This window comes from Polypterus senegalus, chromosome 7, assembly GCF_016835505.1.
Source record: "Polypterus senegalus isolate Bchr_013 chromosome 7, ASM1683550v1, whole genome shotgun sequence".
Lineage (NCBI taxonomy): Eukaryota > Metazoa > Chordata > Cladistia > Polypteriformes > Polypteridae > Polypterus > Polypterus senegalus.
The window spans coordinates 125,760,459-125,787,747 of NC_053160.1; the positions used below are offsets into that span (position 1 = coordinate 125,760,459).

At 35.6% G+C, this 27,289-nt stretch overlaps 1 protein-coding gene across 3 annotated transcripts in view; it reads left to right on the top strand.

The window, feature by feature from the left end:
- rasgrf2b (Ras protein-specific guanine nucleotide-releasing factor 2b) overlaps positions 1-27,289 on the top strand; it is a 536,042-nt gene that overhangs the window by 471,557 nt on the left and 37,196 nt on the right. For 2 of the 3 annotated variants that reach the window (XM_039759265.1, XM_039759266.1), the window contains 4 exons: positions 8,885-9,270; positions 19,945-20,070; positions 22,750-22,839; positions 26,688-26,794. In XM_039759265.1, coding sequence (XP_039615199.1) covers positions 8,885-9,270; positions 19,945-20,070; positions 22,750-22,839; positions 26,688-26,794 — 709 coding nt within the window. The remainder of the gene's footprint in view (positions 1-8,884; positions 9,271-19,944; positions 20,071-22,749; positions 22,840-26,687; positions 26,795-27,289) is intronic. The other variant, XM_039759267.1, reaches the window with a different exon arrangement.

The following is a 27,289-nucleotide window of genomic DNA, read 5'->3' on the forward strand; positions in this document are numbered from 1 at the left end:
GTTTTTATTTACTTTGGTCACTTTTATTTGTTGTTAGCTTACTGAAGGCCCTATAGATGCGCTTTCCCTCAATACTTTTTAATCCAATATCAGTGTCCTCACTTATTAAGTGATCCAGTATTTTTTATATACCTGTATAATTTTATTTATTTTTTTATTTACATGCAATACTTCGATCTAATATTTTCATTATTTCATTGTCTTACCTGGGAATGTAGCCTTTATTGTTAAGCATGTGGTCTCAAATATCAGTAAAGTTATTCTTTTTCTCTGAGACTACTACCAGCTCCCCACAATGTCATCATGAATGTATATCCCACCGTATCTGTTGTTACTTTTGTGTTTATTCATAGCTCTCATCACTGTTTTCCATAAGTTTTATCTTTTGGAATTAGTTTAATTTATTTTAAAATTGTTATTTACCATATGTTTTAGCTGTAAATGTGCTTTATAACTCCATCAGTAGCTAGTCTCATGTATAAAGAAAGGGTCTAAAATATGACAAAGATAGTAGCAGCATACGGCTGATAAAATGCTTCATCATTAAAAGACTCATTGTCTAATTGGCAACCGCAAAAGCCGATGTCACACTGCACAACGTCAAGTTGGAGAAATTGTCAGACTTGACGACCACATTTGCTGAGCTTGTTGCCTGAACATGTCAATTTATTTGACTAGAAATCAGTGGGCATGTCAAATTACCCAACTGTATGACAACTTTTCAGCACACTTCCTCACTTCCAAAGTTCAGCATGATTGTCCCTTTTTCTGATACCCAATACCCTGATCCCTGACGAAGCCAGTACAGTATGACATCAGAAGATGAGACATTAGAAAAATGAGCCTCCCTTTTGTTTGTAAGGTCATTACTCCTCATCTCCGTATTCTGTGTATTCTGTGTCCTGGTGGGCGCTCCTTCGTTGTTACCTCTTATGCACAATAAGCCTGCCCCTGTGACTTAAGACAAAAACCAAGCCAATTTGATTTGGTTGAGACGAATCACAGACTATGTCAGTGTAGATGACTCATGGTTAATGGTGTGTGCCACAATTGTCTCTGGTTCAGTAAGATTATTTAAATGATGCGTGCAACTGAAAATAGCCAGAAAAGTTATGTAATGTGATATGGACTATAAACCACAATTGTGCAGTTAAAGTTGTGAAAATACTATAAACATTTAAACATTATTTCCAAAAGACTCAGGGAGTACACACACATTTCTCCTATTGGGTTTTGTTTGATATAAAACCAGAGAACAATTACTGAATTAAGAAATTTTCGGAGTGTCTGTGCCTATACGACTTTTTTCTTCATTAGATATTTCTAATTAAAAAAAACAATGGGAATCTTTTCAGGGTAAAAAAAAAGAAACAAATCAAGGATAAGAGTCCAGTCAATTTATGATTCATAAGTAAATTGTTCAAATAAATGGCAATGCTTAAGATTGCTTTAAACGTTTCCATAGTTGCTGAATTTAAGGTGGGGTAGCATTTTGTCCAAAAACGTCACAATGAAACAAATATTCAGACCCTTAACTCAGTTCTTTGCTGAAGCACCTTTAGTAGTGATTACGGCCTGGAGTCCTCTTGGGTATGCCATGACAAGCTTTTACTACTTGGATTTGGTTTGCCAATTGCCATCAAGCCTCAGTATGACAGTTTTAATTTTTCCATTTTGCTGCTCTGAAAAATGTGTGTACATAGATTTACACACTTTTTAATGCAAATATATATCTTGTAAATCTGCATTTTTAATAAAGTCATTGTTTAAAAACCTTTAAGTTGCCACTAAACTCACATTCATAATTGAGTGCTTTCTTTTATAAGGGCAGTCAAGTGATATGACACTTCATTGTAGTTAATATTTCTCACAAAATGAACAGAAAAACACCAAGAGCCGACAATTCATCTTGTATTGCCAGAGTTAAAATCTTCTTCAATTAGAATCATTCATTTGATCCAGATGTGTGAAGCAGCTCAAAAGTGAAATATGTAAAATCACTGGCTTGAAATAATGCATATACTGTATATGGCAAACAAACAAGGCTCATTGCTTTTAAAATATGTATGTTCATGATATGGCAATGACATAACATAATCCAACATGTTTAAAGTGTTATGCTTAAAGGACAAAAGACGCTGACGGAGAGGTGCAAAGCGTTTTAATGTGGGACGGATCTACGAGTTTTTTTGTAGGCTCTGATAATTCTAGTGTTAACTCAGCTCTTTTCATAGCCATCAGCCATACCACATGCACTTAAGAATAATTAATCCACCTGAAGCTAAGCATGTCTGGGCCTTGCCAGTACTTGCATGGGAAACCAGCCAGGAAACCTCAGGTTGCTACTGGAATAGGTGTTGGTGTGGCCAGTAGGAGCCACTTACACTGTGGTTTGTGTGCTGATTCTAATGCCCAAAACTGAAAAATGGTGTTATTCTTCAGATGAGACATGAAACAGAGGTCCTGACTCTTTGTGATCATAAAAGATTACTGGGCATCTTATGAAAAGTGTAGCATGCTCCCCAATGTCTTGGCTAAATTGCCCAAAATGGCCTTATCCATTCTGGCAGTCTAATTATACCCTGTCTTTAATTGTCCAGCTATCTCTTTTACACCTTCATAACATAATAGCTAGTTTGTGGTGAGTGTACTGTTTCAAAATGGCTGATGTCATATCATCCAGGTTGATGCTACACATCAGTGGTGGCTGAAGGGATTCCTCACTGTCTATGTAAAGTGCTTGGAGTAGCTGTTAATGTGTTATATAAAATGTATTTCATTTTTATTATTTTAGTATGAATATAGAAATATCCAAGAGTGTGATAGCAAAACCCAATACTTTGCTATAATATTTTTTTTAAAGTACAAAAGCGATGGTAAAGACCAATACTTCACTGCAACACCTTTGCCATTTTTCCTGTTTATCAAAATTCTGACCACAATTCCTGGGGTGGATTTCCTATTTGTGTGGTATGATCTCTCACCAGACTCAAAGTTTTTTGAATGCCTGTAGCAGTGACTTTGTTATACTGAATTACATTTTATATGAGTCAATTAGTTTGAATTATAAAAATATATTGAAAATTCCATTGACGGTAATTAAATTCCAAAAAAGGAGAAAGGTAAAGAGAATTGCTCAAAAGGAAATTCACTTTAGCTACAACTAAATCCAAAAACAATTAAAATAACTATGCACTCCAAATTCCATCTCTGACAAAGGTCCAAAGTCAAACAGTTTAAGTCTAAATAAAGTCAGAAAGAATTAAGCTTTCCAAAATCCTTCACTGGCAGAGATTCATAGTCACAACATTAGGTTTTAGGACATCTAATATGGTCACAAAAATTATACTTTAAAATCCTTCACCAACAGAGAGCCACAGGTACATTAAAAACAGGGTGAGGAAACCTGTTCTTTTTAAGCTAGTGAATTAGAACAGACCATTTTTATGGGCAAGTGTTGTTTCTAAAATCACTTACTATTTTAATAGTACCCTGTACAGTATATTACCACCTTTTTCTGTTAAACAGGCACAGGCCAATATATGACCTCATTCTTCTTAATGATTTTGCATACCTGTTGCAACAAAGACAGCATATTACTATATCCTTTAAACAACATGATACAGTGATACCTTGAGATACGAGTTTTATTCTTTCCAATCTCGTAAGTCAAAATGCTCGTATTTCAAATCAATTTTCCCCATTGAAATGAATTGAAATGAGATTAATTCGTGCCAACCCCCAAAAAACCACCCCAATTTTTTGTTAAGTGTTTTCAAAGTGGGCGACACGGTGGCGCAGTGGTAGCGCTGCTGCCTCGCAGTTAGGAGACCTGGGTTCGCTTCCCGGGTCCTCCCTGCGTGGAGTTTGCATGTTCTCCCCGTGTCTGCGTGGGTTTCCTCCCACATTCCAAAAACATGCAGGTTAGGTGGATTGGTGATTCTAAATTGGCCCTAGTGTGTGCTTGGTGTGTGGGTGTGTTTGTGTGTGTCCTGCGGTGGGTTGGCACCCTGCCCAAGATTGGTTCCTGCCTTGTGCCCTGTGTTGGCTGGGATTGGCTCCAGCAGACCCCCGTGACCCTATTCGGATTCAGCGGGTTAAACAATGGTTGGTTGGTTGGTTGTTTTCAACATAAGAAAAATGAATTTATAATGAACAAATATTGTATACAATCAAAATAAAACCTAATACATAAAAGAGAATCTAAAGAAATAAAGAGATGTTGGGGAAGTCGATTAGCGTATTGTAATGTTTTTTTCTTTCACTTCACTTTTGCTTAACTTAATTTTAATTTCTTCTTCACTAGTTTTTTTCTTTTTTGCCACTCTTTCGTCACTTTCATTTTCAAGGCGTTTCAATAGAAACCTGTCCAAGGAGCTTTGTTTAGCCCTCCTCTTTAGAATGCTTAAAAGAGTTAGGCAAGTGTCATTAAATAGCGCCGCTGCACAATGAGTTTCTTTTCAATAAAGTCAAGTGTTAGGCAAGTGTCATTAAATAGCGCCGCTGCACGATCAGTTTAAATTCAATAAAGTCAAGTGTTAGGCAAGTGTCATTAAATTCATGGCTCGTATTTCGAATTTTGGCTCGTAACTCAAGACAAAAAATCGACCTAGTGACGGCTCGTATCTCAAAAAACTCATACGTTGGGGCACTCATATCTCAAGGTACCACTGTAATACGCACAGTTTCATACTTTTTTTCATTTAAAAATTACAGTAGAACCACAGCTTACAAGAACTGACAGAGGAATACAAAAAATAATAATAAAGAAAAACAGTTCAAAATTTTAAATTAGCATTGCATAAGATGACCTGCACTTTTCCTACAGTATGTAAGAGGGCCTAGGTTGAGCTGTCTCCCAGAGTGCAAAGTGTCTCCCATACTCTTGATCTTCCAAGGAGAAGTGTAAGAATAAAGGAGATAACCTGCAGGTAATTCTTACTTCTTCTCATCCACACCAGTGTGAGAAGAATCCCATGTATTCTTGCAGTGATTAGCTAACTGTGGAATGGTATTCTGTGAGAACGAGCATGATTCACACTCCATAGCACTCTCATTCTCTCACACTTTCTGCTGTGCAAAGGGGCATGAGAAAAAGTGGGACATTTGCTACTGTACTCAATATCTTCTACAGTGGGAGGGTAAGATTGAAGATGCATTACACTACATAATGTCACACTGTCTTTTTCAACCTTGTGTGCAGTGGTGTGAGAACGTGGGAGTCATTCACATGCTATACTCTGTATCTCTTTTTCACACCACTGAGATGCAGCCCTCTTGTGCTCTCACATGCCTCAGACCACATGGTATGTATAGTTTCTCTGTCTTACTCACTGCATTGTTTTTCTCAAGTGCTAATGTCAAATGAATAATTGTATTGATATACTGTATGTATATATGTATGTGTGTATATATATATATATATATATATATATATATATATATATATATATATATATATATATATAACTGCTCAAAAATTAAAGGAACACTTTGAAAACACATCAGATCTCAATGGGAAAAAGAAATCCTCCTGGATATCTATACTGATATAGACTGGGTAATGTGTTAGGAACAAAAGGATGCCACATCGTTTCATGGAAATGAAAATGATCAACCTACAGAGCCCTGAATTTAAAGACGCCCCAAAAATCAGAGTGAAAAAATTATGTGGCAGGCTAGTCCATTTTGCCAAAATTTAATTGCAGCAACTCAAAATTGTACGCAGCACTTTGTATGGCCCCTGTGTTCTTGTATACATGCCTGACAACATCGGTGCATGCTTCTAATGAGATGACAGATGGTGTTGTGGGGGATCTCCTCCCAGATCTGGACCAGGGCATCACTGAGCTCCTGGACAGTCTGAGGTGCAACCTGGTGGCATTGGATGGGCCAAAACATAATGTCCCAGAGGTGTTCTATTGGATTTAGGTCAGGAAAGTGTGGTGGCCAGTCAATGGTATCAATTCCTTCATCCTCCAGGAACTGCCTGCATACTCTCACCACATGAGGCCAGGAATTGTCGTGCACCAGGAGCCACTGTACCAGCATAGGGTCTGACAATGGGTCCAAGGATTTCATCCTGATACCTAATGGCAGCCAAGGTGCCTTTGTCAAGCCTGTAGCGGTCTGTGTGACCCTCCATGGATATGCCTCCCCAGACAATCATTAACCCACCACCAAACTGCTCATGCTGAATGATGTTACAGGCAGCATAATGTCCTCCATGGCTTCTCCAGACCCTTTCACTTCTGTCACGTGCTCAGGGTGAACCTGCTCTCATCTGTAAAAAACACAGGGCACCTGTGGTGCATCTGCCAATTCTGGTATTCTATGGCGAATGCCAATCGAGCTGCATGCTGCTGGGCAGTGAGCTCAGGGCCCATTAGAGGACATGGGGCCCTTGGGTCACCCTCATGAAGTCTTTCTGGTTGTTTGGTCAGAGACATTCACACCAGTGGCCTGCTGGAGGTCATTTTGTAGGGCTCTGGCAGTGCTCATCCTGTTCCTCCTTGCCCAAAGGAGCAGATACTGGTCCTGCTGATGGGTTATGGACCTTCTACGGCCCTCTCCAGCTCTCCTAGCGTAACTGCTTGTCTCCTAGAATCTCCTCCATGCCCTTGAGACTGCAGGGAGACACAGCAAACCTTCTGGCAATGACACGTATTGATGTGCCATCCTGGAGAAGTTGGACCACCTGTGCAACCTCTATAAGGTCCAGGTATCACCTCATGCTACCAGTAGTGACCCTGACTGTAGCCAAATGCAAATCTAGTGAAGAAACAGTCAGAAAAGATAAGGAGGGAAAAATGTCAGTGGCCTCCACCTGTTAAACCATTCCTGTTTTGGGGGTCATCTCATTGTTGCCCCTCTAGTGCATCTGTTGTTAATTTCATTAACACCACAGCAGCTGAAACTGATTAACAACCCCCTCTGCTACTTAACTGACCAGATTAATATGCCATAAGTTTCATTGACTTTATGCTATACTCTGATTAAAAAGTGTTCCTTTAATTCTTTTGAGCAGTTTATATATTTATATATATTTATATATATAAATGAGTATATATTTATTCACATTTGCTGCTATTCTACAAGAAAGGTGAGTGGTTGTCTAAACATTTCACTCTGTGCTAAATTCCACTATATTCAATGTAAGATGAGATTCTACTGTACTATACTTATTCTGTAAAAAATATATGCTTACATTCAAGTACTATTTTAGTCATTCTTAATCAGCAAACCATAGCAACTTAATTAAACATTAATTTCTAATAAATTATACAAACTTCTGATTTTCTTATTTAGTCCCTTAAAAAGAAAATGTACAATATCAGCTCATATCACTTACTGTTACCATTTTTTTCTAGTTGAAAATTAAGAGAGCTGGAGTCTACTGACAGGGCAGTACTCAGCCCTAAAAAAGGGTGCCAGTACTTCATGGACACACATTTGCAGAATTAATAACAAGTCACTGATTAATATTAACGTGCAAGCTGGATTTTGAACTCAGTCTGCTGGAGCTGTGAGGAAGCAGTGCCATTAAGATGCTTAAAATAATTCCTATTGGAAGCAAATCAAATTTGTTTTTAGGTATTTGGAAAGTTTCAAGTAGGATGCAAAAAGCCAACTGAAATACTAAAATTATTGTAGCCAAGTAAAACTGCTTTCATAATTCTGTGCATATTTTTGGCCTCTGTGAATCAATCAACCCCTGTTCTATTTATGATGCTTCACAAATTATATCATTACAATCAGGTTTATTAAGAAGATGATGTTAATGTGTAACAAACAAGATAAATGACACAATCGTTATATATATGATAAATTACAAAGTTTGAGAGAGTCTTTACTTAGAGTAGAGGTCAGTACAGTAGATTCAGTTAAAATACATGGTAGAAAATGTCACCTTTAAGTGTAATGAGAATGTAGACACTACATTATGTATTTGGAATAAGATCCAGTCCTGGAGAATCTCAGGGAATCTGGTTAGTGTGAGGCAAATAAAAATGTTAAAATGAAAAGTTTTATAAATCAGAGGAAATAATGTAAAGATATACAGTAGCATGTAGAAGGCCAGGGTCGCCAAGCCATCCTTGGTGTAATATCTTCATAGAGATTTGTCCAGTTCAGAACTTTGACAGTAATCAGTAACCTCCATATAGGTTGTTGATACATGGCTCACAAAGACCACTAAAATGTTAGTTGCAGAAAGAGAGAAATGATGAAGTGAGACAGAATGTCCCTGTATCAGAGGGGTAAAGAAACAACAAAATGAGGAATTGCTTTTTAATTAGTAGAAAGAAAGGCAGGATCAAAGTTTGTTCACTGATTTTTTTTTTTGACACTGGTGTCTGTAAAGCCTTTTATTGGTCGAAACAAGACTTGTTTTGTGAGAGTGTACTGTACATGTGGAATTTCTGTTTGCCGTCAAATGTTCATATAGTCACTTGAGTCAAGTTTGTCTACTGAATTTCTCTGTTGCAGTGTTACGCACATGCAAGATGTAAGAGCCCATTTAACAAATTTTCATGAAATGGCTAAAACCTCAGTAGAGCGTCCAAAGAATTAGATTCTGCAGAAGATTTGAGTGATTTTTCTAAATTGTTATTGATTCAATTAACAACATAGTACAACCATAGAGGCTGCATAGTATTGCTTCTCACACAAACCTGAATGGATTCACTTAATTAATTGTACTGTTAAGTGTATATTAGGATGGATAATAGCATTGTATAAAGGTTTTAATGAACTGGCTCACTTAATTTTTTTTTAATAATGAAAACCATTTTACAACGAAATTGTCTGTTTTAATCGATCATTATTATTTATCCATAGCATGAAATGGTTAAATAAAAAATCAAGTCACTGTCTTGTTTTTTAGGTCTCTGGAGATATTCTTTGCTACAAATCAAAACAATAGGAGTGAACAAACAAATAACAGCAAGTCGCCTCGTTTATGCAGGAAGTTTTCATCCCCTCCTCCCTTATCAATTTCTCGAACATCTTCTCCTGTGAGGACAAGAAAATTGTCACTGAATTCCCCTGTGAACTGCAAAGGGGCCCTCGACCTTTCAACATCCTCAACGGTCAGTAGTCCTACATCCACCTACAATCCTGCAATGTCTCCCCCACCGGTCTCTACCAAAGCACCACTGGATCTTAGCAAGGGACCCTCTTCACCTGAACACAGCCCTGGGCCAAATGATGAAAACTCTGATCTGCCACGAATTGACCTTTGTGGAAAGTTGAGAAGGAGCATAAGGAGAGGTACTGTAGATGGTTATAATATGAAGCTTTGAATTCATGATTTACAAGTCATGTGATTTCTGTTTGGGTTATAAATTATTTAACTTTGATATACCCATTCAAATAAAATATTATATTCTCAATAATATCAACTAGAAGGATGACAACCTTAAACAGTAAACAACCCCATTATCACTTTCTGAAGGACCAACAAAATCCAACCCTGTATGTTCATGACACTACTTTAAAAAAATTAATATGATGTCACATTTGAAAAATTAGTGTGGTCAAAATTAATCAGAAAACAAACAATACTTAATAAATATAAATGTTCCTGTTCCCTTTGTTCAAAATTCAGCTAAACATATTTAAAATAAATAAGCAGCACAGCAGCAAAATCTCTTGTTCTTAATATTTTGTATATAATCTTTTTTTAAGAAATTTTCAGTTGCATTATAGTGAGAGAAGTGTAGGCCGGTAGATACTGTTGCTGTCTCACAGGTCTGGTATCCTTGGTTTGATTCTCATACCAGTCATTATCAGTGTGGATTCTGTATGTTCTCCTTGTGTCTAAATAGATTTTCAGCTGAGGTTCCCCCCACTTCCCCAAAGAACCACATCATGGGGATATCACTACCATCCCTACAGGACCCATAAACAAAAAGATGCACTATGAAGGTAGCCAAGATCATGAAGAACTCCTCTTACAATTTTTATAGCCAGTTTAAAAGGTCAAGATCCCGCAGTCGCCTGCACTGCCTCAAAGCAAGAAGAGAAAGACTGAGAAAGAGATTTTCTTAAGTAATAAAGATAACTAATGGTCATCTTGTCAGGCATTTTTCCAAGTTGTAAAAAAATAGCCATCTATTATTTATATTTATTATCTATTATTTATTTTTTAACAATTATTATACCTGTAATGTGTATATATGTTATACATTTACAATCATTTGAGTATTTTTAATCTGCATCTTTTAATATTTAATATCTATTTTTAATGTTATTTAATTGCACATTACCAGCTACTCACTGAGGTTCATTTCACTGTATACCCCTGTGTGTGTACATGCAACAAATAAAATAAAATCTTGAATCTCAATGATGTGCTGATTAGGTTAATTGGACCTGTGTGTATGTGTGCATATATGAGCCATGTTATGGATTAGTATCTGTCTAGGGCTGCTTTGTCACTTTATGCCTAATGCTGCAAAGATATATTCCAGCCCTGTGCAACCCTGATTTTGATTAAGAGGATTCAGGGACATTATTCTGTGTTATTACAGTGATAGAGTTACAACAAAGCATTGAGAATACAATGCTGTATTCTATTGATATCAAACATGACGTCCCATCCTTTACTAATATTGGAAAAAAGGGTCCATGAAATGAGAATTTGAATTTTTTTTTTTTTTATATGATATAGGATATCCTTTTCCCCCGGGTATGGTAAGTCAGTTAAGACTCTTCTGAAACAATTATTCAGTATTGTTAGCAATGTCAGTAATAAAAATTTGTCAACAAACATTTCTGTTGAAGATTTTTCATTTGCATTTTCAAATAGGCATCCAACCTCCAATGACAAAGCATGAATAGAACTCAGCATTGCTAGCATTGTAACAAAAGAACTGGTTAAAGACAAAAGTAACAATGGCAGTTAATCCACAAAGAAGTGAAGTGTGGGGATGTTTTTTAAATCAAACATAAAATAGTAACATGCAGAATATATAAGGCTGGCTTCATGGTAATACAAACTGTATACTTGTGCATCTAAAAGAAACACCCTGGTGTAGAGAATAATATGGCATGTTAAATAGACTTTGCCTCCCCAGCATCATCTTCAATGTAGCCACAGAATTAGAGTAACGAAAGAAAAGAAAGCCAAAAGCCTGATTATCAATCCCCCTTTGTGAAAAAAGATCCTTTTACCAGATACAAATCTGAAACTTTACTAAGTAAAAGGTGTGGAGGTGTAATTTAATTTATAATGTACAAATGAAAATACATGCCATTCAGTGGAATGGGCAGTGTTCTAGCAAACTGAACTACCTGTAGCTCAAATTTAGCTCACCGTATCCTATCAAATAATACAAGCCATCAGAATAGGTTTTCTGAGAAATCAGAAGTATTAATGACAATGGAATATCATAAGCTCCCACTTATTTGTCTGTTAGCTTAGAGTTACAGTTCACATTAATGTGTTATTTGCAGTATAACATATGGATGACAATCTTTTCAGAGAACTGTATTATAAAAGAAATAAACCTTATCACCCAATTAGAAATACATGTTACCTACTTCAAAGAAAAGTTTACTAAACAATCAGTTGCTCACCATGTCATTAAATTGAGTGGGTAGTGATGTCTAAAACAGCTAAGTATCATAGTATACAGTAATTATGTTTTAATTTTCATTCCCATTATATTATGTACAAAACACGGGAGACTTTTCACATGGCTGGAACCTTCACATTTGTTATGTCACCTAGAAGTGACAGTATAAATAAGTATAAATTCAGTTGTATAATCAACCAATAAAACATCTTTAGTGTTAGTTAGCTTTATTACAAGTAGGCATAGGTTTCATTTCATTTCTGAACTGTTTGTGACTTAGACTTTGACTCCTGCTTTGCCCCTGTGCTTTGTTTGCGCGGATAACTTTACGATCTTCTGGTTTTGACCTTGCTGGTCTTCTACTACAATTTTGCCTTGTGTTTCTTATCTCCCAGTCTTTTAGTTACCTCACAATATTTCTGGAAGACACTAATCTTTAATTCTCATATAGTTTTGCAGACACTTGTACATCTGCAAAATGGGAAAATTACTTAAGAGTTTTTTGGGGTTTTTAAGATTTTTTTTGGGTGGAAGAGAGGAAAGGGCGGCACGGTGGCGCAGTGGTAGCATTGCTGCCTCGCAGTTAGGAGACCTGGGTTCGCTTCCCGGGTCCTCCCTCCGTGGAGTTTGCATGTTCTCCCCGTGTCTGCGTGGGTTTCCTACGGGCACTCCGGTTTCCTCCCACATGTCCAAAGACATGCCGGTTAGGTGGATTGGCAATTCTGAATTGGCTGTAGTGTGTGCTTGGTGTTTGTATGTGTCCTGCGGTGGGTTGGCACCCTGCCCAGGATTGGTTCCTGCCTTATGCTCTGTGTTGGCTGGGATTGGCTCCAGCAGACCCCCATGACCCTGTGTTCGGAAAATGGATGGAAGTTAGTAAAGTCTGCTTCCTAAAGCCTGGTTCATACTTCTGTGTTTACTTGAGTTAAAAATACATGTAAGTTGTAACAACAGTAAAATCAATTCAATTCCTGTCTCTCATTCACATCAGTCTAGCAGAGTGCAGTACTTTTTTTAAACAAAAAATGTGACATGTTGCCCATTTTCCACATAAATACACAGTGAAATGCACCATCATGTGCATTATTATGTGTTTTCCATAGGGAAACTCAATAAACAGAGAGTCTTCCTATGTTACCTAGCAACGAACTTGTCCTAGATGAGGATATGCAGACTTCCATTGATTTTTTTCCATGAGAGATCTTTATTTCAGTACTAAATAACAGGGATGTACATGTGGAATTAATCTATGAAAGCATATCCAGACAAGTACTAAATAATTTTCACCTTGTGTGACTGGCATGAATTTCACTAAAGGTGAAACAAAATTTATTTTGCATTTTTTTTTGTATACAGAGCTTTGCTACAAGTTGAATTTTGAAAAGTTATTTTGCTTATTACTATAAATGAGTTCCTTAGTCTAAAGACAAACAGCTCATTCTATAACCTTTTCATACATAGCTTGATTTGTGACCTTCTGTTATATATACCTCACCTCATATAATAAAAATATGATCAGAGTAGATTACATTGTTAACTGAATTAAATGATAGTACAGTTTAGTGATATAGCCATAGCAGATTAGCCATATGCATTTATTATTTATCCCGTTCATAACCACAGCTCATATAAGAAAGCAAGAGATGTTTTCCTGTATTGGTCAAGTCTGTTAGACACTTTCTTTGTATTCCTGCATTGTTGACACCATCAGAGCAATTCGTCACTGACAAATGTACTCAAAGAATAAAAAGCTTGACATGTGAACTTACTGACATGCTGAATTTTGTTCATTTTAACATGGTAATTTTGTGAAAACTCAAAGAAACCTGTTTGAAATGAAAAAAGTGAGCTAATTGAAGTTTACTTAACTTCGTACTTAAGTACGAACATCATTTTGAATTTTAGCTTTGTTAAAAAAAAAGAGTTTTTAATGAAATTTAAAAGTTAAAGGCAATGAAGAAAAAGCTAAAAAGTTTTTTTTAAAAAAGAATTTAAATTGAAACTTTCTCAGAGTTTTGTGTTTCTCTGCATTTTATTGAATAAAGGTATACAGCTACCGAACTATGCAAACCTGACACCTTCATACCGGGGTCATGCTTTTAAATGGAAAATTCGCCTCTTCCCCCAAAAGTGGTGTTTTTGATTCAAAAGCCCCATGTAAAAGGGGTTCCAAATAGTGGGCTGCCTTCATTTTGCCAGAGCAATCAATTTACCAACAGTTTTCAGTATACAACTGGATGACTTGACCTGGAATATGGAACATGAATAACATGAGATTTTTTTTCATGGATGATTTGATACTGTTTGCTGTTGTCCAGTGTTCCATTAAAGCTTTAAATTTGTTAGCTCCATTTGTAGGAAACATGATGCACATTTTTTTCTCATTCATCACTACAAACCACAATGGGTTTAGTAAGATTTAAAACGAATATCATTTTTGGGTGGGGTAATCCATTATCAATGTTATTTCACCCTTGTAATATATAAGATAAAAACCTGAACAATTAATAATACCTCCTTTATAATGTTCCATCAAAGTAATTTTGACCATGTCATTAACACTATGTATATTTGTTATTTATAGGAGTGTAAACTGCTCCAAGAGAGTTAAAGAAAATTAAGCAAATAATGTACAAAGCTGAACTTATCAAGTTAACCTTGAACCCTGAGATTTAATAAAACTCCTTTACTACAGAAAAATCACCAAATAAGCAAGTTCTGGATCAGCAGTGTAGAGTACTACATCATTTGTATAAAGCAATATTTTTTGTTCAGCTCCTCCCTTTACAGATCCCCAAATCTCTGGTTGTTTGCACCAAATAGATGGTAAGGAGTTCAAAAGCGACTGCAAGTAAAATGTCTGACTGACCATACAAAAGTAAGATATTGAGAGTGTATATAGTTCACATTAATTAACATTCAGGCCTAGAATATAATAACTTAATCCTTGAACATGTATTGTTTCCAAATTCCAATTTAAGTACTGATGTGAATATGTAACCATATTCAACCCTGTGAAAAGCTTCCAGGAGCACACAGAATTCTTTTATTGTTTTACTCATTAGGTACAGATTAAAAATTGTCTGTAATTAACAAATTGAGTTTAAATATACAAGATTATTCATTGCTATATTCGAATTGCAAAGTCTTTGACCATAATCTTAACACCATTGTTCAATAATGAAAAGAAAAATATCTGGTAGGTTTCACTTTCTTTCAGGTTTTTGCCTTTTTAGGGAAAACCTGTAATTGATGTCTGGCATTTTGTCTTTGTGTCTGAAGGAAAATGTTATTTTCTCTAACTTCTCTAGCTTCCATGAATGTGGAGAGTTTGTTTAATAAAAATCTAATTGATAGCCAAATAAACTGTTAAATCCAACAAAGCAAAAATGGTACAGGCCTAGATGGCTTGCTTGCCATGTTCATGAAACTTAGATAGATGTTCTTTTGTAATATATGCCCAGTTTCAAAGCCAAGTTTGATAAAAGTGGTGTTTGTAAATGTATCAGATAGTTGGTGACTTTTTAGCATTGTTTCTGTATGTTTACTTGTTTATTTTTTGTGTTCTTTCTTATTGAGTATTTGAATTGAATTCTTATTTGTTTCTTGGATTCAAGATGGCTTGCAGTATTTTTATGTCATGTGATGGATATGGGAGCATGATGCTATATGATGTCATCTATAAAAATATCTGGGGCACAATTATTTTTAACATTGAGTTTTTGCACACCATTTTATCAATCTCTGAGTGTGTATATTTTGTGCCTTGACAGTGAATTTTAGCACCATTCATTTTGAGTAAAGTTTCCCCTTATTTTTATAGTGAGCAGCAAGGTAAGGTAATGGGTGTTATTTCAACATAATACCTCTTTAAACACAGTCCAAAGAGATGCTTAATTTTTTCATTGCATGGATCTCCTGTGATCATCCCAGATTCCTTCCACTGTCCATGAACATGTTAGACTATTTAGCAAATCAAAAATTGGTTGGGCGTTTATGTGTGTGGGAGACATGTTCCCATTATGGGTATGATTCCTATTTTGCTCCTGTAATTTTGAATGCAGGAGCAAACCAATGCTAGAATGCAAGAAGAAAACCAATGCTAAAATCTGATGAATGACATAGATGTTGTTGCCACTCCTTGTCATGCTGACATTTTGACATTTAAATCTAAATAAAAGCAGAATTTCTCTAAACTAAATTTCATCATTAGTTACTTTTTTGTTAAGCAGGAAGTGTGCTTCTGAAAGTGAGACTTTTTTTTGATACAAAAAGGATGGCTATGGCAGAAATATCCTTGTTGAAAATGCATTCCAACAATGAATCTATAACAATCAGAACTAGGGGCAATTTTTTTAATTATTACATCACTATTAATATTCCTTAGCTGAAGAAGAATTATAAAGGCAAACCATAATCAAGCAAAACTAAACCATAATACAAAGCAAATGCAGTACGTCCAACATATAATTTCTAGGTTTTTCTATGGTTTATGCACTTAAATATAATATTATAACTCTATAATCTAGTAGAGCTAATACTGTGAAATTATTATCAATATCCTGAAGATTAAACCTTGACATCAAGTTATATGTCCTTATCACGGAGATTAAAACTGCTAATAACAATTTTATTGGCATTACATTATATTTTCTGCTGTCGAGGAATGTATACAATATTTTTAAAAATATTTTTTCACAAATAATAAAATAAATAAGCAGACAATAAAATGAACCCAGTCCTTTAATATTGAAGGTGTATCAGTGGTTGAAGATGCTAATCAAAAAAATGCAAAAAGGACAGAAAAAAAAATTCAAAGAAATTTCCCAAAAGTAAGAAATATGGGAATATCCAGGAACCCAAATTGTGCCTGGCTTAAAACAAGGATTGTCCAAAATACTAATTAAAAAGGACTCTTCACAAAATTGAGGTTTTCCTAGAAATTAGACAATGACAGACAGCGAAAATGAATGCATTAGTGCAGAGTTCCTTTTTTTATGTAACGGTCATACACCTGTAAAGACAGTCACGGGTGCCTGGCTGAATATTTTACTGACAAAAGATGTCGTTATATGAAAGCAAATCTCAAAAACTAAAGTGAAATGTCTTGAAATAGGAGAACAAGACCCACATCTAATTTTAGGTTTAAAAGCTTTCAAAATACTAGAAATGATTTAAAGAGTTGAAGGCACACTAGTGACATCCAATGGATACACTGCTACACAGCCTAAAAATTTTAAATGTGTTTTAAAGCAATTATCCATTTCTTATTTCAGTATAAAATGCAACCGAAGAAACAATTCCACCTGCCAGAACAGTGCTATTAGTTTTTAAAAAAAGATTAAAATGGAATGTCAACTTTTAATACAGAAAGATGTAGGTAAAAACTTTGAAGAGCCTACAGAATGGACTGATTGATTCTGTCATAATAAGAAATAAATATTGGTTAATTTTCCTTATAACGAGTGAGACAAAGGAATGTGAGGATTCAGTGTACCCAAAGAATTTGGTTAGATGTATGATTGTGGGGATTTCGTGTACCCCTGGCAAAAACAGATCTCACAAGTGTTTTATTCAGGCTCCTTCACTCCTCTAAAGGTGGATGCACTGCTCAGTTTTCTCTAAACAGTTTGAGTAAAGATGCTTTCCGAGAAAGTTTTTGTTTCCTTTATTTAGCTTTTGGAATATGTTAAAAACTGGAGGTATTTTATAGGACTGTAAAAGTGCAGATGGAATACAGTACAACGTGCAAAAGTCTTCTTCATGACAGTCATAGTCTTCTATAGTAAAACCAATATAGAAGATGTTAAAAATCTGCAAAATGTAATGGCTCATGGAAAGAAAGGAGGATTGAAAGTAAATGATAAGTATAGATTTACACCAATTAAAATCAACTATTTACGTCCAATGACAATAGATCTTCAGGTAGCTTACAGTCTGACCAAGAATATTTAAGTGCACAAGTACAAAATACCTGTGCCAACTACAAAGAGCATTAGGCTTAGAGTGTTCACTTGCAGACTGTTAGACAGCATAAGGATTCTGTTGAACACCTGAAAGTGGCAATATAAATACAAGCATGAAAAAAAATGGGTTGTGCTTACACACAGACTAATTAAAGAATTAGTATTATATTTTGGAACTGAGTAGAAAATCAGTGAAAGAAACAACTAATGACTCAAAAGATTTTGCTGTTCTAACAACATTATAACATTCTAACAACATACTTCTACATATAGAAACCCATAGAAATTCACACATAGAGAGAAAGTAATGGATACATTGTTAGGGTATGATAAATTTCATGAATGTGAATACAGGTATATGTTAGAAACCTGTTGTGTTATAAATCTTTAAATGTCTTCTCATTTACCATGGGAATGGAACACCGTGAATTTTGTACCTAATACCACATGTCCAAAAATATGATCTGACGTTTCAGTTTAAATTTCTTACTGTAACACTCTCAGCAGACTGAGCTTCTACAACAAGATAGCAAAGAAGGAATTTAGATTCATAAAGACTGTCAGAGTACTGATTCCTGTATCTAAGAAAAATGGATATAGACTTCCAAGGAAACACACAGACGTGGTGATTTGACAGATGTCATTAAGAAAATTAATTTCCCTAGAGAGTTGACGCTGGTAAAGCCATGACAGCATTTCCAAGACAAACTCAGTAACTGATAGAGTCTTGCTAAAAGGTAAAGGGATAATTATCCCTTCCTCAATGAAATCAAAATTGACAAGTCTTATTCATGAGGGACACATAGGCATTAAAAAATTAAGAAGTGGGGAACATGTAATGCAATAGCAATACATGACCAAAATATGGAAGTAGTTATAGTAATGATTGAATATTCCATTGTCCAAAGAAGGTGTGTGTTAAGAGAATCACAAGAAAGTATGAGCAGACGTGTCTCGTTTGGCAGAAAATATCTTACCAAGTATGAATAATTAATCACACTTTGCATATCTTGCATTGTTGTCAAAAGCAACTACCAAACAAACCAATGAGACCATTACAAAACTTTACATCTCCACAGATTTCTTGAAAGATAATGGGCTACCAGTTAACAGTCATGACTTAATTTTAACATACACTGTACCTAGATCAGTCGAATAGCCTAGCTGAGAAAGGAGTGCAAGTGGTGAAAAAGCTGTTGAAGAAAGTAGCTATACTTGCTCTATAGCTATAATACTCTTTTTCCTTCCTAACTGCAACAATACAAGTTTACTTACCCCTGCCAGACTGTTGCTGGCAACCCCTTCACTATACAGGTTTACTTTCACAATATATGATCTCTGTTATTGAAGCCAATTCAAATCATTGTGTTTGCAGTTAAGTCCCATTAATATAAGGCACCTTAAATAATGGGACTTTGTTATGTATTGATATTCACAAAACTTTAATTTTATAGTACAGCTCACATATATCCACAAATAAAATGTGAAGCTCACCTTCTTAAAATCTTTCCCTTTTAAAACAAGGGAAACTAATTTGAGGATGAAGTCACCATTTTCTAAAATGCATAATATTTTAAATTGACATAATATTTTCAGAGCTGCTTAATCCACTTCAGGGTTGCAGGAGTGGTTGCATCACCATTAACAGCAACATTAAGTGTATGGTAGAAAGCAACCCTGGACTGGGTACCACTCCATCATAGAGCCCATCCAAGCAAACAGAAATGGAGTGAATTAAGAGTCATTAATAAACCTAACACACATCCGTGTGAAGGTGGAAGAAGGCCAAAGTGCCCCAAGAAGAGTGCACCCAGATGCAAACATGACTGGATGCAGGATTCAATCCCAAGATGTTGAATCTCTGAAGCAGCAATAGTAACCACTGTTCCAGCCTCCATCCTAAACTTACATGACAAAACATGAGACAGCAAATAAGCAGTATTTGTCACCAGTTTGTATGGTGACAAATACTAACATCAGACCTTTAACATATAGCATTTAGATAGTCAACCCTACCCTGTATCCCCATAAAGATAATTACAAACAGTTTGAAAGGTTTAGTTAAGTTTATATTTCAAGAAGAAGGGCAATGTGTTCTGTAATGGCAAATACTTGAAATATTTCCAAAAATGTGGTGGATCTTTATTTATAATTAAAGATGGAGACCTTAAAACATGAAGTGCATTGTTGAATTGCTATATGATATTTTGTATGAAAACATGAACTTTATTTCAATATGGTGTGAATACTTTAGCTATTAAGTTTATTCTCTGTTGTATTCCTTCCATATATAGCCTGAATTAAGTGTACTCTTTAGAAAGAAAATAGTTATATCATTAAGAAGCCCATATACCTCTCAGAATCTGATCTGCTCTTGTTGTTAATATTAATTTAAACAGCTGTGCTGGAGTCTGTGTCACTGGACAAGTTTATTCCAGAGAGCCCTCAGACAAGTGAGCCAGGAGATATTTCTCCTTGTAGGTCTCCTTCCACGCCACGACATCTACGATATCGGCAGTCAGGAGGTAAGGGAAATGATCAGCTTGATAGCAATTACAAACAGCAAATGTAAGCTAAATTTGCATTTTCTGACTGTTAAATCTGGTGCAACTGGGGAGGGGTTTTCCTTAATAACAACCAGAATAAGAAAGGTAAAACCCATGGATGGGACGAACTTCCATCATAAGATAACAGAAATACAGCCACACACACCAACACAAATTTATTGTTACAGTGTAGTGGCAACAATGAACTTCACAGCACATCTTTAGACTCTGAGATTTAAGTTCTATTAACATGGAAGGTGTCTGACATATGATAACCTGGAATCTAAGTGGAGTCTAGAATCTATGAGGTGATGAAATAGTTAATTTCATAAAAATATTCAATATATATACAAATGTCTGTTAATAAATGGTGTAACTTATATTTCTCCAAGATAAAATAACAGAACAAAATCATGTCATATTGGGCATCCAACTTGAATTTAACTTTCGTATGATCTGCACTTGTGACTCTTGGTTGTTCTTTATAAACACAAATTCAAGAAAAAAAAACAAACAACAAAACCCCCACAGCTTTTGGCTAACCGCTGTGTTTGTTGATTTAAGATATCTTAAAATGAAATTCAGATATCTAAAAGTATGTCTATTTTAGTATATCCCGAATGCATCAACTGTCTCAAACTCCCTTTGCCCAGAATGAGATTTAAGTTTAAGAAAAGGAGTCAGGAGGCAGATAGTGCAGGAGTTATGGGAACATAAGCAGAACTATTTCTATTTTGTCAGTTGTTGCTCATTTGAAATATATGGTTAGGTGAATACAGCATGTGTGTTGTTAATATGTGGAAGGGATTTTGTTTTTGCTAAGCCCGTTGTGTGGCCAGTTCTTAGGACACACATGCACCACAAAAGGGAGGCAGAATTGCATCCATAATTACCAGTTCTCAGTGTCAAGACTTCAAATAATCATTTCACCATTTGAACATAAGACTGTTCAAATGGTGAAACCAAAAAATATGTAAGCACCCATATTCTTATACAGATGTTTACTGGTAAATATTTCAAACCAATGTGCACTTTGCACATTTAGGAAATGATGTACAGTATAGACCAAATGCACCTCACATATATCACACAATAAAGTGGAACATCTTTGTTCAAATGATGATGCCTGTTATCATAGTTTATCCCTTTTAGCAGAGTTTAATTTGCAACAATAAGTGATTATCAGAAATTTGCTGTAGTATTTTTCAGTATAGTTAAGTGTGATTTCTGTTATTTATGCTGTGTTTTAAACATCCTGCTAGTTTAAAAATTAACTTACTTCCATGTTTTTTTGTAAATGTGAGTTACAGTTCTTGTATGCAGGTAACTGCACAGTTTTTAGGATACACTTTAAATCGCGTCATGAAAATAATTTGTTTTATAACCTTGAGACTGAACTGCTCTTTTAAATGTGACCAAGGGTATATAGTACAGTCTTTTTTTCCATTACACCCAGAACTTCCCTCTGTACCTTTTAGTACACAGGTATCTCCACATGCAAAAGAAACATAAAGTCACAGCAGAGTAGATAAAGGCAGTAACTTCTACAGTGTATACTCAGTTCTTGGCCAATACACTGAATCATTACACCGTGATATGCTGAGATGCATCCACTTACTGAGCCGGAGAAAATGAAAAAACTGCACAGACATTACATCATTTAATAAAATACTTTGCGCCCTTTATATCATGACCTATGGACCCCAAAAGATTTTTGCATGTAGTTTTATTTTAATTGGCCATTGTGAACTCCAAATTGTGAACTTAGCCAATCACTGAAGTTTGTATTGACCAACCTTCAAAATATAATAAAATAGGGTTGTTACTAAATAAATATACTTTTTGAAGAGTACAGATATTGTGTTTAAAAATATGTTAAAAAATACACTTCCCTATATGATCTCCTCAAGTACGGTAGCATTGAGCTTTACTTCAAGATATCTCAGATACTATTTAAGACATATTTTGACATATCTGGATATAATTTTCTGACATGTTCAATGAAATTTTACATATCTCAAATATGTTTAAAATATCTAAAAATATTTTCTTGCATGTTTTCAGATATCTGAACTGCATTTCAAACTATCTTCAAATTACTTCCTGCTCATTTCAAGATATCTCAACTACATTTTAAGATATCTTAAAATAGGCAGTTCCATTGAAAGTATGGAATATTTTACAGGAAGTGATTTTAAGAAATTTCAAAATGAATTTCAAATATCCTAAGATGCACACCAAGTCAATTTGAGATCTTAAAATGTACTCTAAATATCTTAAACTGTAAATTAAAATATTTTGAGATATTTGGAAATAAATTGCAGATATATTAAAATTTGAACTGCATTTTAAAATATCTGAAATTCATTTTGAGATATGTCTAAAGGTTAATTTGGTTTGTCTTACTAAACTGCCCTTTTCTCCAGTATGTTGCTGGTTCCCTCGAGGTGTTGTCAAAATTAACAGAGTTTGCATAGAATTTTTGGGTGTTCATATATTTAATAACATTTCTAGTCAAAACAGGAAATATCTGCTCATCAAATTCAACCAAATTGTCAATGTAATCTCAATAGCACAGTAGAAAATAGTGTATTTGTTGCATGTGTTTTTCATTTGAAAGCCCTTTTTCTGTTTCTGTTTTGCTTACTTTTTCAATAGGGCAATCTGTGGAAACAACCCGCTGTTCTGTGTCTCCGGCCTCTGCATTTGCAATTGCCACAGCTGGAGCAGGCCATGGAAGTCCACCAGGTACTTGTAAGCTTTAGTGCACTATGCTCTTTCCGGGCTTACCTAATAGATTAAAATTGTTTAAAGTGCCAATAGATTGGCCATACTGTAGGTAATGAAGAAATATATTAAATTCTGATGTGCTGTTTGTATGATTAGTGAGTATTTGTAATACATTTCCTTGCATGTATGTGTAGCTTCCAAACTCCTGAAGTAACAGATACAGTACAGAGAATTAACAGATGTCTTTGTAAAAAATGCCATATAAGATGGCCAGCTCATTAAATACCATTGGTATTTGTGAATGATCCTCATCAATGTGATCAGCAAAAGAAACATCTTCAAGAAATAAATATAAGAATAAAAATATGCCATCTTTATGCACATAATATGTCCCTGAAAAAACAACCATTAGGTGAAATCTTGTAATTCAAAATGTAATCAAAATTAATTTAAAAGGAAAAAAGGTATGCTTCCTGAGTTCCTGATTTGACATTCTAAAAGAACAACAAATCCCAGTGAAATGAATACAGTCACTTCAATATTAATAAGACTTATCAAAACCCAATGTAGAGTCTCTATCCCTTCATTAATGACTCACCAACATGACTGTTTATCAGCTACCATTAAGCTCTTTCAACAACAACAACAATAACATTTATTTATATAGCACATTTTCATACAAATGATGTAGTTCAAACTGCTTTACAAGATGAAGAAAGAAAAAATAAAAATATAAAAATAAGTTTAGGCGATAATAAGTAACAAAGCAAAAAGTAGGAGGACAGAAAAAACAAAAATACTCCAGAGGGCTGGAGAAAAAAAATCTGCAGGGGTTTCTGAGGCCACAAGCCCGCCCAGCGCCATATCTATAGTACTACATAGCAAAGAAATTAAACTTATGGCCTTCATTGTTCTGTTTACAGTATTTTTACTTTAATAAAAATGTAATTAAAATAGTACATGCCTAGTAAAGACAAGGAGACCAAACATCAGTAATGTTTGCCAAAGAAATTAAGGATAGGACATGGCAGGAGTGGCAGCAGGTATTATTGCTGTGAGCTGGGTAGTGATTGCAAAAGAGTGAGTGAGAGGGTAATGGAGAAAGAAACAAAGAGTGGAAGAGGAAATGATTTCTTTGTATTTTATTACAGGATCATGTACAACTTCTGCCTCTTTCTTTTCCTTTGTAACAAGAGGATGAGACTGGCTAGAAGCTGAAAGTTAGGCCTTAAATGTGGCATTGGCCATCAGCAACAGCAATAGCAGGTGGAGCAGATTAGCAAATATTAGGATAAGATTTCTTGTACCTATTTTTCCTACAGCTGTCTGTAGCACTCAATAGAAAAGCCACATTGATTCTAATAACTATGATAAAGATGCTTAATGAGTCAAAAATTGGTATTAAAATAAATCCCTTGTAAACATGAAAACTTGCCTGTTTGTATCTGGTGGGATATCCTTATTTTAAATGCTTTAGAATAAGAAATCTGCTCCAGTATTTTTACTATTTTTAAAGTAAAGTACATATTTTAGTACTTCAAAATGAAAACAATGAATATATAAAAAGAAGAAGCATATATTATTAACAAAATATTGTATTGCTAGAAAGAAAATCTGCCTCCACTTGAGTTGCCTAGAAGAATTAAGAAACCCTTCTTTATGTTAACAATGTCCAACTGTACTGTAATTGCTTCTAAGAAATTTAAATAAGCAAGAAACATTTTTAACAATTGTCAGCCACTGCCTTCATTTACATAATCTTAGCAAGTCAGAGGCAGCCAGCAGCACGCTTCTGTGAAGGAAGCCACATAATGTGACATGCCCAGTGACTCACTTCAGCTAGTTCACAATTTGCTCCAACAACATCAAACAGTTTTGTCTTTAATCATACAGTCAAGCTTTGTGCATCAGATCTGCCAACCAATGAATTCTCATCTGGAAGTACATGTAGCAACAAGGAATGTTAAATGTGCGGTTTAAACCTAAAAGTGAGGTCTCTGTTTTATGTACCAAGATTGAATGGGAAAAAGATAGAAAAAGGGCTGAGATTGCTGCTAAACTTGCTATAGCTATTAACCCTTTTTACAGTGCTGGCTCCATCAGGTAGCACACTATTGGCTGTCACAAAAGGGACGCACACAAGGTCAGCCTGCAGACAGTAAATTAAACATACCCACTGATTTTCAGTTGTGTAAACTGACCTGGTCCGGTGACAAGATCAGCAACTGTGATCAGTAGTCTGACATACTCAGCTACTAAACTAGACCTAAAATGTGACATCGGCTTCAGGCTAAAGGGTGTAAGATCTGTATTGATCATTCACTTTATTTATAACTAGCAAAATACCCGCGCTTCGCAGTGGCGAAGTACTGCCTTAAAATTTTTATTAAGAAGAAAGGTAAACCTTTTTAAACTGAGGGAAAATATGCCAATAATCATTTGTTAAGGATCTCTTTGTATGCCACGTTGTCAGTTCGGCCCTGACCAAGCTGTGCACTGAGCTTACTCTTGAGCATGCAACGTACAGTTGGCCATGTGAAAAGCAATCTTGGCTCAAATCTCACAGCTTGGATTGCTGCTCTCATAAGCATACAACCAGTTTCATCAATAACTTCGCATCCAGCTTTTCAGAGTTTAAACATTCATAAACATCAAAGTGTCCACTACTGAAATCGTCACCTGTGAATCTAAGATGTTTAAGAGGCATTGGCGGTTGTCCAAAAGGTGTAAAATATTTGGCCATTTTGGTACACTTGAAAGTGACAACTGAACAATTCAGCAGCAGCCATCAACTCACATGCAGAACCATAGGTGAAAGGCTTAAGCATTTCACTCTTATAGTGCTCCTGTGTAGTATAATTATCTCCTGTACCGTCATCAGTCCACACCTTGAACCTGTCCCAGTCATTCAATACATAAGACACAATGTTCCTCCGGATATCAAGAGTGAGCCGGATATGGCCGTGCAATATATAACACAGAGAATGGAAAAGGCAGGCACCATCTCTGGGCGTGGAAACCACTCGGTAAGTGACAGTTCTTTGATCTATGGTGATCACCTCGATAGACATGTTAATGGGGGTATGGTTGGAACGATAAAGGAAATGGGTACCTAAACAATGTAAAGTAAGTCTAAAATACCTAAACAATAACTATAATCGTAATAAACGAACAATAAAACAGCAGAGAAGCCGTGGATTAAATAAAAAGGCTGCAGTTATCAGCAGAGAGACGTGAATACTGTGGCGAAGCAAGGAAGGCAATGAAAAGACCGTAGCGACAGACTGCCTTATATAGGCAGGCAGCCAACAACGTGGGAGGCGTGGGGATGGGGGACCCAACGCTGCCTCACACAGTGACCGAGCTGCAGGCTATGGACGTATATATGTACATAAGTTGGATTCAGTTAGTGTTGGGAACCCACGTACCAAATTTCTTGAAGATGGGCCCATGGGTAACAAAGACCGTTGGAAAGTTCAATATGGCGGCTGACAATGGTGTCATACCACCGAAATAAGTACGTACATCGGTTTCGATTAGCGAAGGGAAGCCGCCTACCAAATTTCGTGAAGATGGGGCCATAAATAAGAAAGTTTAACATGGTGTACGTTGTTGACCGTTATGACCGTTACGCGTAGAATTTCGAAATGAATTAGTGATGAGTGAGTGAGTTAGTGAGTGAATGAGTCAGTCAGTCAGTGAGTCAGTAAGGGCTTTGCCTTTTATTAGTATAGATATTAAGTTTAATTATTGTGAGTTTTATAAATGCATTTTATTCATCTTTGCAAGTGAATTCTGAAATCTGTGTTCTTTTCTGGCCTTCAAAAACTCCTTGTAACATTACTGTACATTTGCTTTAATTGCAGCCTTCAACAACTCTGAGAGAATGTGTGACAAAGAGTTTATAATTCGAAGAGCAGCAACCAATAGAGTTTTAAATGTTCTTCGGCATTGGGTCTCCAAGCATTCTCAGGTAAACTGATCTCAATTTCTAACAGATTACTGACTTGCACATTTGAAATATTGACATGCAAAATTAATCTCTGTGACTACAATACAGCATAGGAAATTTTATTTTCACAAGTACAAGAAATAGTGTATTTTCAGAGAGATCATATTTTGTTTAATTTATGTGGACAGAACTGTAACACAATGGTTACAGCTTCTGCCTCAATGCTCCAGAATGCTAGGTTTGAAAGTTGAACCCAACTACTTCCTGTGTGGAGTTTGCACTTTCTACCTATGTATGCACAGGTTTTCCTTCCACATTCCAAAAATGTTCATGTTAGTTGAACTGGAAGCTGTAAAAGGCCTGGTATATATGGGTGTGTGTTCATGAGTATTGTGCTCTGGAAAAAGATATGCAGATGTGGAAGATCAAATATATTGTAACACTAGGAGTCGCTGTTGCTCCTCTAAACTGACAAACACTCAGGACACCAAGTAAAAGTTCTAAGAAGAGTTTTAA